Source organism: Sebastes umbrosus, chromosome 9, assembly GCF_015220745.1.
Source record: "Sebastes umbrosus isolate fSebUmb1 chromosome 9, fSebUmb1.pri, whole genome shotgun sequence".
Lineage (NCBI taxonomy): Eukaryota > Metazoa > Chordata > Actinopteri > Perciformes > Sebastidae > Sebastes > Sebastes umbrosus.
In genome coordinates, this window is record NC_051277.1 from 13,685,733 (window position 1) to 13,698,882 (window position 13,150).

General features: G+C 43.0%; 1 protein-coding gene across 1 annotated transcript in view; it reads left to right on the forward strand.

Moving 5' to 3' along the window:
- The window catches only part of fat2 (FAT atypical cadherin 2), a 116,241-nt gene that overhangs the window by 13,205 nt on the left and 89,886 nt on the right, over positions 1 to 13,150 (forward strand). The window contains exons 2-3 of the mRNA XM_037780224.1: positions 3,250 to 6,516; positions 8,538 to 8,849. Coding sequence (XP_037636152.1) covers positions 3,264 to 6,516; positions 8,538 to 8,849 — 3,565 coding nt within the window. The 5' untranslated portion in view covers positions 3,250 to 3,263. The remainder of the gene's footprint in view (positions 1 to 3,249; positions 6,517 to 8,537; positions 8,850 to 13,150) is intronic.

Below are 13,150 nucleotides of genomic sequence, written 5' to 3' on the forward strand. Positions count from 1 at the left end.
GTGTTAAGGCAAGTGTTTTTCAAAGACAAAATCCATCTCAGAACTGTAATTATTACACAGGATTACTTTATATCTCATTATGCCAATCCTGTAGATCCATATCTTTGAGACTGAGATGTGAAATTTTATGTTTGCACATCATCTAATCTAGGAACCAGACGCACAGTCATGCAAAAATCATAGTCCCACTTCTTTATGCAGTGATTCCTGTAATCTATGAGGCGTCTCTATTGATATTTTCTACTAAAAAGAAAAGCCCTCAAGTACCAAGTGTCCCTGGTTTAAAGTAGGACTCAGCACATTGTGTAAATTATGCTAAACCTATTTTAATCTGGCCTCGCAGATGTAAAAGATAGAAAAATGACACTGCAGAAAAATGCCTTAAATCTCTTCTGAAACCCAAATAGTGACGACCCTGACTGCAGTAATCAGATTATCTGTCACCCCTGACTGCAGATAAAGCCCCACATACCTGTCACCCTCGACTGAAACCCCCAGCGCCAGTCTACCTGGAGACACAGACCTGAACGTTCAGTACATTGCATACCCGGGGAAACCCATATAAACTGTGAGATAACATAATGACACCAGTATTCATCGGCATCTTTTATCTTGCCCCTTTGTGTTTGATTTAATGGCCTAACAATGGGGTCAAATGGTTTGGATTCTCTCTCATAATACTATCTGAACAAGCTCATTTCTTGCAGAGGAAAGGGTGAAAAATAGAAGCATGACATATCTTTTCATCGCTGATCTCAGGGAGCGGCATCTCTGCCCTGCAGATTGTTCTGTGCGGATTGCTTTTAGCTGTGGACGGGCTGTCAGGAGTGGCAGTGAAGGGCAGAGTGTTCTGCCCCCCAGTTCTCTCCGCTGTCAGTTCTGGCTGTTGTGAAATCCGAGCTGGCGTTGTGTGGTCGTACATCAGCTGGACTCTCTTTAGCTCATATATTCCCATGTTTCTTGTGCACATTTGGGCTTTTGGTTCTCATTAAAGAGAGTGGAATCCACATGCAAAGGGTGTACCCTCAAGCATGGCACAGGCTGTTCTCATATACCTACAAAAAGTAATGCACTGTATTTTGTATATATCCCACAACATCAATTCGTATGTAATCGTGAATCATGATGTATAAAGAACAACAAAGCCGTGTATTGAGGAGGTCGGGTTGATGGGTGGGTAAACACCGGACTTTCGCCTAGGAGAACGCTGTTCGTGTCCCGTGACAAACAAGAAGTCAGCGTTGATTTATCTGTTACGTCCCTTCCGTAGTTATTCTAACCTAAAGATCTTTTCCTAAACCTAACTAAGTAGTTTCCTGTGAAGACGGAAGCTTATTTTTAAAAGACTGAATGCATGTAACGAGCGGAAATTGACAAGTGTTGCTGGACATTCATAGGAAAACGCACGAAAAAGGAGGAATGATGTTTCGTAAGATATCATACGAAATCGTTGTATGAAGATACGTTGACCTAACCCTAACCCAGCTCGACAGGAACACTAGTCTCCTTGGTGAAAGTTTGAGCCATCCATCCACCCCGACCTCCTCCCAACGCGGACTTGCGGCGCCTTTAATTACACATATTTGTGATACCGCAAATACAAACGTAATCTGGGAGAAATACGTTCCCTCGAAACGTAATTGACAATGCAGTTTCGTTGTATGGGAATCAAATTTTGAGGACTTGAGTTAAGGCCTTCTTGCAGTTCATATACCCATTATTTGATGTGTTACTTATATGATGGAGTTGATTTATACACTGCTTGATGTGTCCCTTGATTTGTGAATGGTGCCAAAACATGTACTGAACTGATTTTATTCAAGTGTTTGGGCTTCTTTTCCTTTTTTCTAATCACCAAAATCGCTGTGTAAGAAAGTGCAAGGTGTAAACGGACAGTTTTACATATGCACTACTTTTCCCACGTTACTCACCACCCCCCCTTCCTTGTTCTTTTCGCTATCAGTCTGAGGGTTGACAGACTCTACCCGCACTCAGGTAAACAGTTAGCATAGCCAGGGAATGCTAAATTCTGAGTTTAAATCAAAGTAATGACTCCAGGGATTATGATAACATCAGTTATGCCATCATGGCTACAACACCGAAGTATGAATAACACAGATTGAGATAAAGATGAGGATGAAAGGGAATGTGACGACACTATTTTCTCACCGTTTGAATCTGCTCCAAAGGAAACTGAAAGTGAGACCGAACCACAAAACATATCTAAATGCCACTTAGTGGTTGCTTTAATTGGAAATAAAGTAGCATAATAGTAGACGGAACAATCAAAATAGATTTGAATCTAATGTGTCTTACATTGCGATCATCCAGGTTTACCCAGAGTGCACCCTTTCAGTGTTTTATGCATGTTTAGAGTAAGAAAAAGTTCCCTGCTATCTAATTAAATGCAGCATTCAATAAACATTTTACGAGCAATGTAAATGTTTTAAAAAGTCGATGCTGTGGTTTTTATCTGAGACGCTTCAGCTTTATTGCAGTGAGTGATCTAAATTCGTTCATGCTGCTTTTCTTGCAGAGTCTGCCTCGTAAAAGAGATATTGCACTCCCAACACATATTGAAATTCCAACAGTGTGGCTTCTTGATCCTTTGTTGATAATGAAAGCAGCAATTTGGTGGCTCATGCCTTCAGAGACGTCTAGTGCACACACACAGCAATCACCAGCTCACGCCGACAGTACACATGCAGCCGTTTACACTGGGATCAGGATGAACCACCCACTGTCATCTGCCTGATACCGAGTCATCAGACTACAAATCCCTCCTCATAGCTTTGTGATGACAAAGGCTTACAAGTCATAATTTTGATGAGTACTTTTTCGCTAGTATTTGGCCACCAAAGGAATAATTATGGGGGAGTTTTTGGGCTGCCACCTGTCTGAAAGGGCTCGGAGGCAACTCTCTGGTCCTGAAACAATGAGTTGTTTTACTCAACCTTCTTTTTTTCGGTCAAGACAAGTTGGGACAGGAGTCAGATACCTTGCCACAGGCCTCCGCTCTGCTGTCATTGTGTATTCTGTGTCCATTTTGTATTCATTTTAGAGCTTAAGGCAAATTATTGGTCTATTTACAAAATAGTGTAGGTACAAGAGTTCTCTGTGTATTACTTGCAGATATGTAAGGCGAAACAGACAAGACTATTTACTTGATGAAACTAGATTTTTCTCCATGATTTAGAGTATATATTTGCATGACATTTATTTGTCCCTTTCTTTCTTTCCTTTCCGCAGGTCTGTGGATCTTCATGGAGGTACCAAAGATGGCAGCTTTCGGAACAACTCTCCTTACTTTAGCGTCAGTCTTCCTCCACGTGGCGAGGTGTCAGGGGAGTATGGGAAAAGGAAAAGACAGCTCGCCGCTGAGGTTCACACATCATCTCTACAACGCCACCATCAATGAGAACTCTGCCCCGCGGACGTTCGTTGAGACGCCGGTGAAGATGGGCATCGAAGTGACAGATGTGTTCTGGGAAATCAAATACGATGTCGTCTCAGGTGATGACGACGGTCTTTTCCAAGCGGAGGCCGTCAAAGTTGGGGATTTCTGCTTCCTCAGGATCAAAACACGCAGCAGTAACTCAGCACAACTCAACAGGGAGGTCAGAGACACTTACACTCTCACTGTGGCGGCGGCCGAAAACACTTTTGACTTACAGGCGAAGACGAAGGTGTTTGTCCAGGTGCTTGACACCAACGACCTTAAGCCTCTTTTCTATCCTGCCTCATACAACGAGGCCATCAGGGAGGACACTCCACTTAAGTCGAGTGTGGTGAGGGTTAGCGCCACAGACGCCGACATCGGGAGCAACGCTCAGTTTTATTACTCTTTCACCAGCAGAGCTCATCCATTTGTCGTCGACCCTTTCACAGGCACAGTCAGCCTCGTGAAGAAGCTCAATCACACCCGCACAGAGAGGTACGACCTCACGGTTTTAGCTGAGGACAGGACAAAGAAGATATCTGGCGTTCAAAAGTTTGGTAATGTTGCCAGGGTTACAGTAAACATACAGAAGGTGTCCATGCAGTCTCCTGTCATCACGCCTCCCCCCAAACCCACAGTCTCTACAGACGGCAAAATAACTATCAATGTCCACGTGGAGGCTGGAGTTAAGCCTGTGGAATCCCTTAATATAGTTGGAGGGGATCCCCACAAGTGTTTTGAGATAATCCCCTTAGGTGTGCAGGGCAGTGACTTCCAAGTGATCTCCACAAAGAGGATTATCTGGTCTCAAACTCCTTTTGGGTTGAATCTATCCCTTCAAGCTAAAGACAGGAGCTTCCCGAGCCTACTCTCTCCAATTACACTAATACACGTTCCGGCCTATCATTACAGCCCGTTGGCTTTTTTAGAGGACACCTACATTGTCACACTGAGTGAGTTTTCACCCCCTAAAACTCACGTGGTTAAAGTTTCGGTCACGCCAGTACCTTATAATGTTACCTTCAGTATCAAAAATAACCCAGACAGCACTAAATTCAAGATAAATCACAAAACAGGAATCATCATAACAACAGAGAAGTTTGACTATGAGAGTAAGGAGCGATACGAGTTCGATGTGGTGGCCAATCATGGCGACGCTGAGACTCACATAGTGATTGAGATAACGGATGAAAACGACAACAGCCCACAGTTCAGCCACACCTCCTACCAGGACACGCTGGATGAAAACGCCCCTGTTGGCAGCAGTGTTTTAAAAATAGCTGCCACAGACAGAGATAAAGGCAAAAACGGATTTGTGACTTACGCTATTGCGAACGCAGGGCCCTTACCTTTCATAATAGACCCATTCACAGGTGTCATCTCAACCTCTGAACACCTAGACTACGAGCTGATGAAACGGCGGTACCACTTGAGGGTTTGGGCGTCAGATAGCGGAAGCCCCTTCAGTCAGGTCAGCGAATGCCCCGTGACGATAACTTTAAACAATGTCAACGATAACATCCCTCTGTTTGAGAGGGTGGACTGCAACACCACCGTGCCTCAAGATCTACCCGTGGGACACACAATCGCTGAGCTGTCAGCCATCGACGTGGACGAGCTGCAGCAGCTGAGGTATGTCATCGAGTCAGGTAATGAGCTCCAAGTATTTGGTATTGACCCGGTGTCAGGAGCCGTCACCCTCAGGCAACCGATTCCCCTGCGAGCCAGCTCGTTCAATTTGAGAGTTGTGGCCACTGATGGCAAACATTTCTCTGAAGCGTCACTCATCAGGGTAACTGTCACTAACAGAGGCGATGATGCGACGCTCCGCTGCCATGAAACGGGCGTTTTCAAACAGCTCACCGATAAACTGATTGAGTCAATCAAACCCATTTTAACCAATCAAGAAGAAGAAACATTCTCTGACATTCACATCACCAACCGACACTCTCCAAAGTTTGACTTGAGCATCCCGGGTTCAATCGACCTGATTGAGGACCATCCACTGAACGCCACCATAGTCCAGTTCAAGGCGACGGACACTGACACTGGGTTTAACAGTAAGCTGGTGTACGCCATATCAAACGGGAACGAGGATGGCTGTTTCTCCATTGACACTTTCTCTGGGGACCTGCAGTTAGTTTGCCCGTTAGACAGAGAGACTAAAGAGTTCTACATTTTGAACATCACTGTTTATGATTTGGGAATGCCGCAAACATCCGCGTGGAAGTTCTTCGCGGTGAACGTCATGGACGTCAACGACAATCCTCCTGTTTTTGATCAGCCCAGATATGTGATCCGTGTGCCTGAAAACGCAGAGGTGGACTCTGTTATTTTCACAGCTCGTGCGTTAGATCCTGACGTAGATACGAGCGGTAATGTCCGATACTCCTTGCTGACGTCTACCGACATGTTCAGAATTGACGAAATGACTGGCGAGGTGACGGTGGCGGGTGGTTTGGATCGAGAAACCTCGCCCAGACACGACCTCTGGATCGAAGCCAGAGACCAAGCCAAACTCGGCCCTCAGTTGTTCTCCGTGATTGACCTTGTGGTGGTTTTGCAAGACGTAAATGATAACCCACCCAAGTTTGTGCCTAAAGTATACAAAATAAAAGTCCCGGAGGATGTACCCGTGGGCACGCTCCTCGTCTGGGTTGAGAGCGTCGACCTGGATCTGGGCAGCGGAGGCCTTGTCACCTACAACCTTAAGAACACAGAGGGCGGGATCTTTCACCTCGACTCTTCCACGGGCGCCTTGATCCTCGAGAGGGAGCTGGACTTTGAGAGGCGGCCAATTTACAATCTCACGGTCCGGGCCGTCGATCACGGCCTCCCTCGCTCCCTCTCCTCCTCCTGCTTTGTGGAGATTCAGGTTCTGGATGTCAACGAGAACCTCCACAGGCCTGTGCTGTCAGAGTTTGTGTATGAAGCCGGAGTGATGGAGGATGCAGCGGTGGGGACATCAGTGGTGATGCTTACAGCTTCAGACAAGGACCTGGGCAGAGATGGAGTTGTTCGGTATCACATCCATGAAGGCTCTGGTCTTGGAGTGTTCACCATTGACGAGGAAACAGGTAAAAAAAAACACTGGGGTTTTGCATTTTTGTAGTTGGTGGCTGTATCGTTGGTAATAAGGGGAAAATGGAAAAAAAAAAAATATATATTTTATATACACTAGAGCTCTTTGTTTAAAAAAAAAAATCTAGTTTGAACATGTAATTAGTCAATTCAAAAACATCTTGCATAGCCTAACCCTAAACTGGCTAAACTAGTACCTCTTTAATACACACGCACACACACACTGACTGCAACTTGTCAATGTCCATGTTGAGGTGAGTAATAGGCATTACAGTATCAGTACAGTCAGCGCTGCCTAGTTTGATCAGGGTTCACGAGTTTTGCCAGCTCCTGTAGAGACTCCTTGGCTGATTGGTTGTTTTTCTCAGGTCTGTGAAATCTTGCAAATGCCATTAGAAGCACCAGAGGATACAGAGGAACATGTTTTTTTTTCAGTTTACCTGTTTCATGCACTACTGTCAGGATATAGTGACAATTTTAAGGCAAGGCAAGGCAGCTTTATTTGTATAGCACATTTCATCAACAGGGCAATTCAAAGTGCTTTAAATAAACATTCAAGAACATTGCGACAAAGTGCAAAAGAACATTAAGACATAATTAAAACAGTTATAAAAACATTAAAGATTAGAAAATAAAAACAAGCTAAAAATAAAAACGAGGATCGAAGCTAAAATAGAATATAACACACAAGAGTAAAAGTTATAGTGCAGTATAAGATCATTATCTGGTTTAATAAAAGGCACCAGCAAACAAGAAAGTTTAATAATTATAAAAATAATCATTTTAAAATTAGTATTTTTTTAAATATTTGCTCAGTTACCAACTGCAGTTTTGAAATAAGGATACAACTTTGCCTCAATAAAGTCTTTCTAAACTAAATTGACAAACATCTCCCTAAAAACAACTGTATTTATTCAAGTTTCTCGCCAAAAGCTAATTTTTACAAGATAACATTTGAACACGTCATGATGACGTCATAATTTATCGTCGCCTAATATTCCTTTTTACTGAATTTAACTTGAACGCATCATCATTATGTAACGACGTTCCGGCCATTTAGAGCGCCGCCTGCATGTTTGGAGGGTGTAATATTTAGGCTACACGCATCCCAATACATTAGACCTCTCTGCTTCGTACATATTACATTCCCTCTAGATTTTTTTTGTGAACACCCAACCTTAAAGTTCAAACTGTGTGAGGCAATGAATGAGTGGCAGCACTGTTCACCTCTAGGCAGGCCAAAGGTCAGATTCCTGTAGAGTTTGCATTGATACCATGATTTTAAATGCAATGTAAATGTTGCCCAGTAAAGCTTTTGTAAGCCTACACCACGTTGACATAGAACATCTTTACAGCACTGTGTTTCCTCATGTAGTTGCACAACATGATTTTTCCCTCTGGGATGTTTTAAAGCAGTTTGTCTGTTTTCCATCAGCGTGTCCTTTGCAGAGGACACCCTGCGACCTCTCGACATATCGGTCTGCATACCATTAGCCTACTGCTGCACTAAAAGCTCAGATAAAATCAGTGCAAATAGAGTTCTCTGTCATAATGGAACCATGCTGAAATATATCTCCTTGTCTGTGTTGCGGGTTTTGTTAGCTCTCCCTCAGGGTATCTCAATTCAAACCGCCTCTGAAGGAAACTATGTGTCTTGTCTCTACCCCCCCGGCACACCATAACTACCATGTGGCATCCAGCTTCTTGTATACTAAAGGAATTTGACTTAGTTTTGGCAACAGAAATGTGTCACGCTGCTGAGCCATTGGGCACCAATCCAGACTTTTTAAAACTGCAATCATGCACCTTAGACTAGATGAAAGTCACGGTGATTGATATTTCCTTTGGGTCGGTTACAGTTATTAAATAAAATAAATAGATTGAACTGATAAGAGATGAATGCCTGAGGCACAGCAGCAGTTTAAAACAAGTAAATACAAGTTTGCTGTTCACGAGTGAAACTGTTTTTTATCTGAGCAGTTAATCCTAATTCCCTTCCCCCCACCGTGTCTCTCAGGTGTGATTCGTACAACAGAGACGTTGGACCGCGAGATGACGCCTCACTACTGGCTCTCTGTGTATGTCACTGATCTGGGGACTGAGCCTCTGATCTCTTGGACACACGTCTTCCTGGAGGTCCTGGACATCAACGATAACGCACCAGAACTCTCTCAGCCGGTGTATTTCGCATCCGTTCAGGAGAACGTGGACAAGGTCAAGTCCGTCGTCCAGGTGTCAGCCACAGACGTGGACACTTCCTCAGAGGGGAAGCTCTCCTTCCAGATGCTGGAAGCTCATCGGACGTATTTTGACGTGGATCCCCAAACAGGTAAGAGTGAATGAGCAGAAACGTTGTTTACTATAAAACACTACATTTTCAGTGAACATGCAAAGCAATCACCAGTTGACAACACTTGCGGTAGAAACTCATTTAATAGTTAGATTTTCTTTGTATCTTGCTAAAAGATGTTCTGCTAGGAATCAACATAATTTGATTTCATTGTAAAGTGACTTACTGCTCGTTTAAAAAAATTAGGGCTGTCAAAGTTAATTAGATAATAACACGTTAGCACAAATTTGTTTTAACGCCACTAATTTATTTAATGCATTTATGCAACTTGTGTTTTCGGGGGATGTAGCAGAATCAGTTTTAAAGTTAGAGTAAAGATACTGGCATCATATGAAACTAGAAAAACATGAGGAATCCATTGGTACCAACCATGTCAACTTTTCTGAGCTTTCGCACCGCAAATAAAGGGATCACCCAATCACGTTGAGCGGAACGGGTTGAGTTGCGCTGATTTTTGAAACAAAAACACGGAGGCTCCGTAGTCCGAAACAAGACAGCAAACCTTATTACTCCTTTCAAACTTAACAAAGGCAGCACAGGCCAGATCCAATCCTTCTGTTCTTACCTTTAAAAATTAAATAACAATAAAAGCCCTAGGCATAAAATATTCGCAGGCAAATATTTCTCATTTTCGTGTTGTTCTTTCGTCATGCCCAGGTGTGTAAAGGCCTTAAGTGTAGACATTTGAATATTCAGCATGGCCCTGAAACATGTAATTGAAGCTTTCACGGCAGGCAGCTATACAGTTACTCTGGGATATAGGATGTAATTTGTTCAGCCTGCACGGTGTCATCCTCCCATTTCATAAGCAGTTTGAACAGAAATATAGGCGACTGGCTCCATTGTGATTGATTTACATTTTCATTCAAACTCCCCAGGTGAATATAAGACATCTGGTGGCCCTCTGTGCCTTCTCTTTCACAAATTGCTTCGACATAGCTATATACGTTGCCATGTCCACATCATGGCAGGTTTACATTTTGATTCAGGGGTATTGCTGCAGCTGTAAAACCGCAAGTTATTTCCCACAAGGGGGGCTTGAAAATAGTTGATATGTCCTAATGCACTGTTGCAAGTCTGAGCAGAGCAAACCATGCAGAAACTGGGTGTGTCACAGAGAGGGCAAAGCTGAAAATGAAACTTCATAATGAGAAACTCCTTCAGAGGTCACTCACAAAGTCAATCATCTGTGGTCTGAAAGGATTTGTGGTGAAAAAACAAGAATAGAGGGGGTAAAAAAGGCCCGTAACCCCCCTCAGGGTTTCATCTTTGACAGTTTCAACGGAGTAATCTGCTGCGGACTTTGATGTTCAGGCAAATTAGCGCAGCATTAGCTCTGCTGCTACAAGCTGGTACAAGCCCTGTCCTCCTCATCTAATCTCAAGGTAGCTCTGGTGTTTGTCCACACCCTAAGGCCAGTATACCAAAGGATTACAGACAGAGGGCGAGTTCTGTTTTATGGAGAGATGACACACAAAAGCAGAAAGGACAGAAGGTGTTGAAACAGCCGGATAGCGTCACTTTAAAACAATCTCTCCTTTTGAGCAAAAGCAGGTGTATTTCATATTCAAGCACTGGGTGAAAAGGGTTATTGTGTCTTTTTACACTGAGGATTTCTCGCCTTAATACCAATTTAGAATAACACAGAACCGGTGTAACAAGAAAAGACATAAACGAACCACACATATACGTCAGAAGTGAACATGTAGGATGTGGCGGTTGATCATTGTGGTATTAGTCTCGCCCCTCCTCCATTGTGATTGGACGGCTGGGTAAAAAGTGACCCTGACGAGCGCAGCGTTATTACACAAAGTTGAACGTGCAGCTCAACGCAGAATAGACGCTCAGCGCCTCGCCATGCTGCTGCCGTTTGTAGCATAGTGTAAATACGCGGCGCTCCCATTGCAAAAGAGTTAAAAAAAGAAAAAACATGAACATAGCGGTTGTGGCGGTTGCTTTCCATTCCCTGCGGTTTGCTTGTGTATAGCGCGGTATTGCAATATTGCAGTTATTGCGACAGCCCTACATACAACCCCTCTTCAAAGCATTCAAACTATCCCTTTAATACCCATGCTGTTGGAATTAGAGCTGTTCATAATGTGTGTGTCCACATACTTAAGGTTTAAATCAAAAAAGAATTTGCATGCGAGATACAAAAACCATTAAGAGGATATCTTGACATTCAGACACATAATCTCGCTCCAACTGAAGTAACTGTCATGAAAAATCATCAGACAACAGAGAACACAAGTAAAATTGGATATCAGCCTTCACGTGTAAATGAGGGAGACCTTGAATTACATGGAAGTGCTGTTGAAACTTGATCTTTAGAACAAGATCCACCTTGTCTTATTTTCTCAAATTAACCCGGTATTACTAATGTACAGATGACTAGTGTTGTAGAAACCTATCATGCCTCGACAGGATGAAATGACTCATGGCGGTACGGTTTCTGACTAATCTTTTACCCTCCTGAAGTAAGTACATACTTCATACTGCAGTGCAGCTTTGTGTGTCTGATTCAACATTAAAGAATTAGTTGATAATGTCACAGCATGGGAGGATGTGTGTCACGAAATGAAACCCAGTCCAATCTGTTTTCTATCGAGCTGTTGTTGCTTCAAACAAGTTGTTGTCTGACTTCGACAACAGGTTTGTGCAGGGAACAAGGGTGTGCCAAATAATCAAAATTACCGAAAATCCGCGACTATCGGTTATGTAAGTGCAGTGTAGGTTTCATTATGTGTTTCTCAATGAAAAAGTTGTTTGTTGGCAAGGCCAGACAAGTCAGGAATGTGCTCAAAATCATTAGTATTAGTCAACAGCAAATTCTGCAAATTATTGCAGAGTCTGTAAAATCCTTGAACTGATACATTTCTTTGTTGCATTTTGCTTTATTTGCTGTTTCTTTATATTTAATGTTCACAAGCCACAAAATGAGAGTTGGTTATCATTAAAGGATAAGTCTGGCGATATTCTATATTTTTCTTATTGCCCACAAATCCAAAGAAAAGACCTTTGAACAATCATGCGATTAATCACGATTCATATTTAATTTGATTGACAGCCTTAGAAACTATACATTCATAAGATTTACAATAAGATTAAATAGAATAACCCCAGCCTCATCCTTATCTTTGTTTCACTCCTTCATAAGTTTGGGATCACTGAAAATATTTTACTTCTTTTGAAACATTTTCAGCTGAAACTCAAATGTCTTTGTCTTAATTTACACACAGCAAATCTGTTTGTTCCACTCTGTTTGTGTCTTCCCCACTGACTTTTTAAACATTTGCACAGCCTTTAAGTTTCACATCGTGCATCTGAGCTCACCTTGAGAAAGTTTATCCACTCAGAGTGGTTGCAGGGATCAGATAGCATTGCTAGTAAGTCAGGCAGACGACGCAGAGATCAGATCAGATAGTGATCTGATAGTGAGGGGCACTTCAAGTCCCTGGGGTGCCAGCATGGTGGATTTGTTTTTAAACGGTTTGCGCCTGCAATTAGTGATGAATTGGGCTGTTTGCCGCCCTTTTCAGAGACTTGTTTACGCTTGATTTGCATTATGCATTTGTTATTCAAGAAGTTATTTTATATTCTTAGGTCAAGACGGAAAGTAATTCCCCGTCTACACCAACCCGAGTGAATTTGGACTGCTGCTTTGCAATCTTGATATGTTTGACTGCCTCTGTGAGCCTCGTTGATATTGCTGAAATCTTGTTCAGAAATGCCACATCATTTAGGAATCCTCCCTTGAAAATGTAATGTTGACAGGGCTCACTAAGCAAAATGCAGGCTACATTAACAAAGAAGAATGTAGCAGCTGTAGAGTAGCCAACTGGCCGTGAATCTGGAGGGAAAGAGGAGGAAACAAACAAACCGGGTCCTGACACGCCAGACAACACTGTTTATCTTCACGTGGTTTTGACAGCAGTCCAGCACGGCGGCTGAGTGAAAACAGGCGACGAGGGAGAGACCAGGCTTTATCCCGGATTCACATGTCAGCACTAATGACAAAAACACACTTTCTAATGTGCCCCACCTGTCCTAATGATGTCCTCCCAGCAGGGCTTGTTTGCACTGTCGTAAAAAGCCTGAATGACCCTCAGCGGGGTCTTTCACTGCTCCTAAGACCCTCAGCTCAGTCTACAGGGGAAAGATCCCACACTCCTCCTCCTGTCTGCCTCCTTCACTGGGTCCTTACAAATATAGTCAAGACAAGTTTATTTAAAGGACACATTTAAAAACGACAAACGTTGACCAAAGTGCTTTACAAAGGG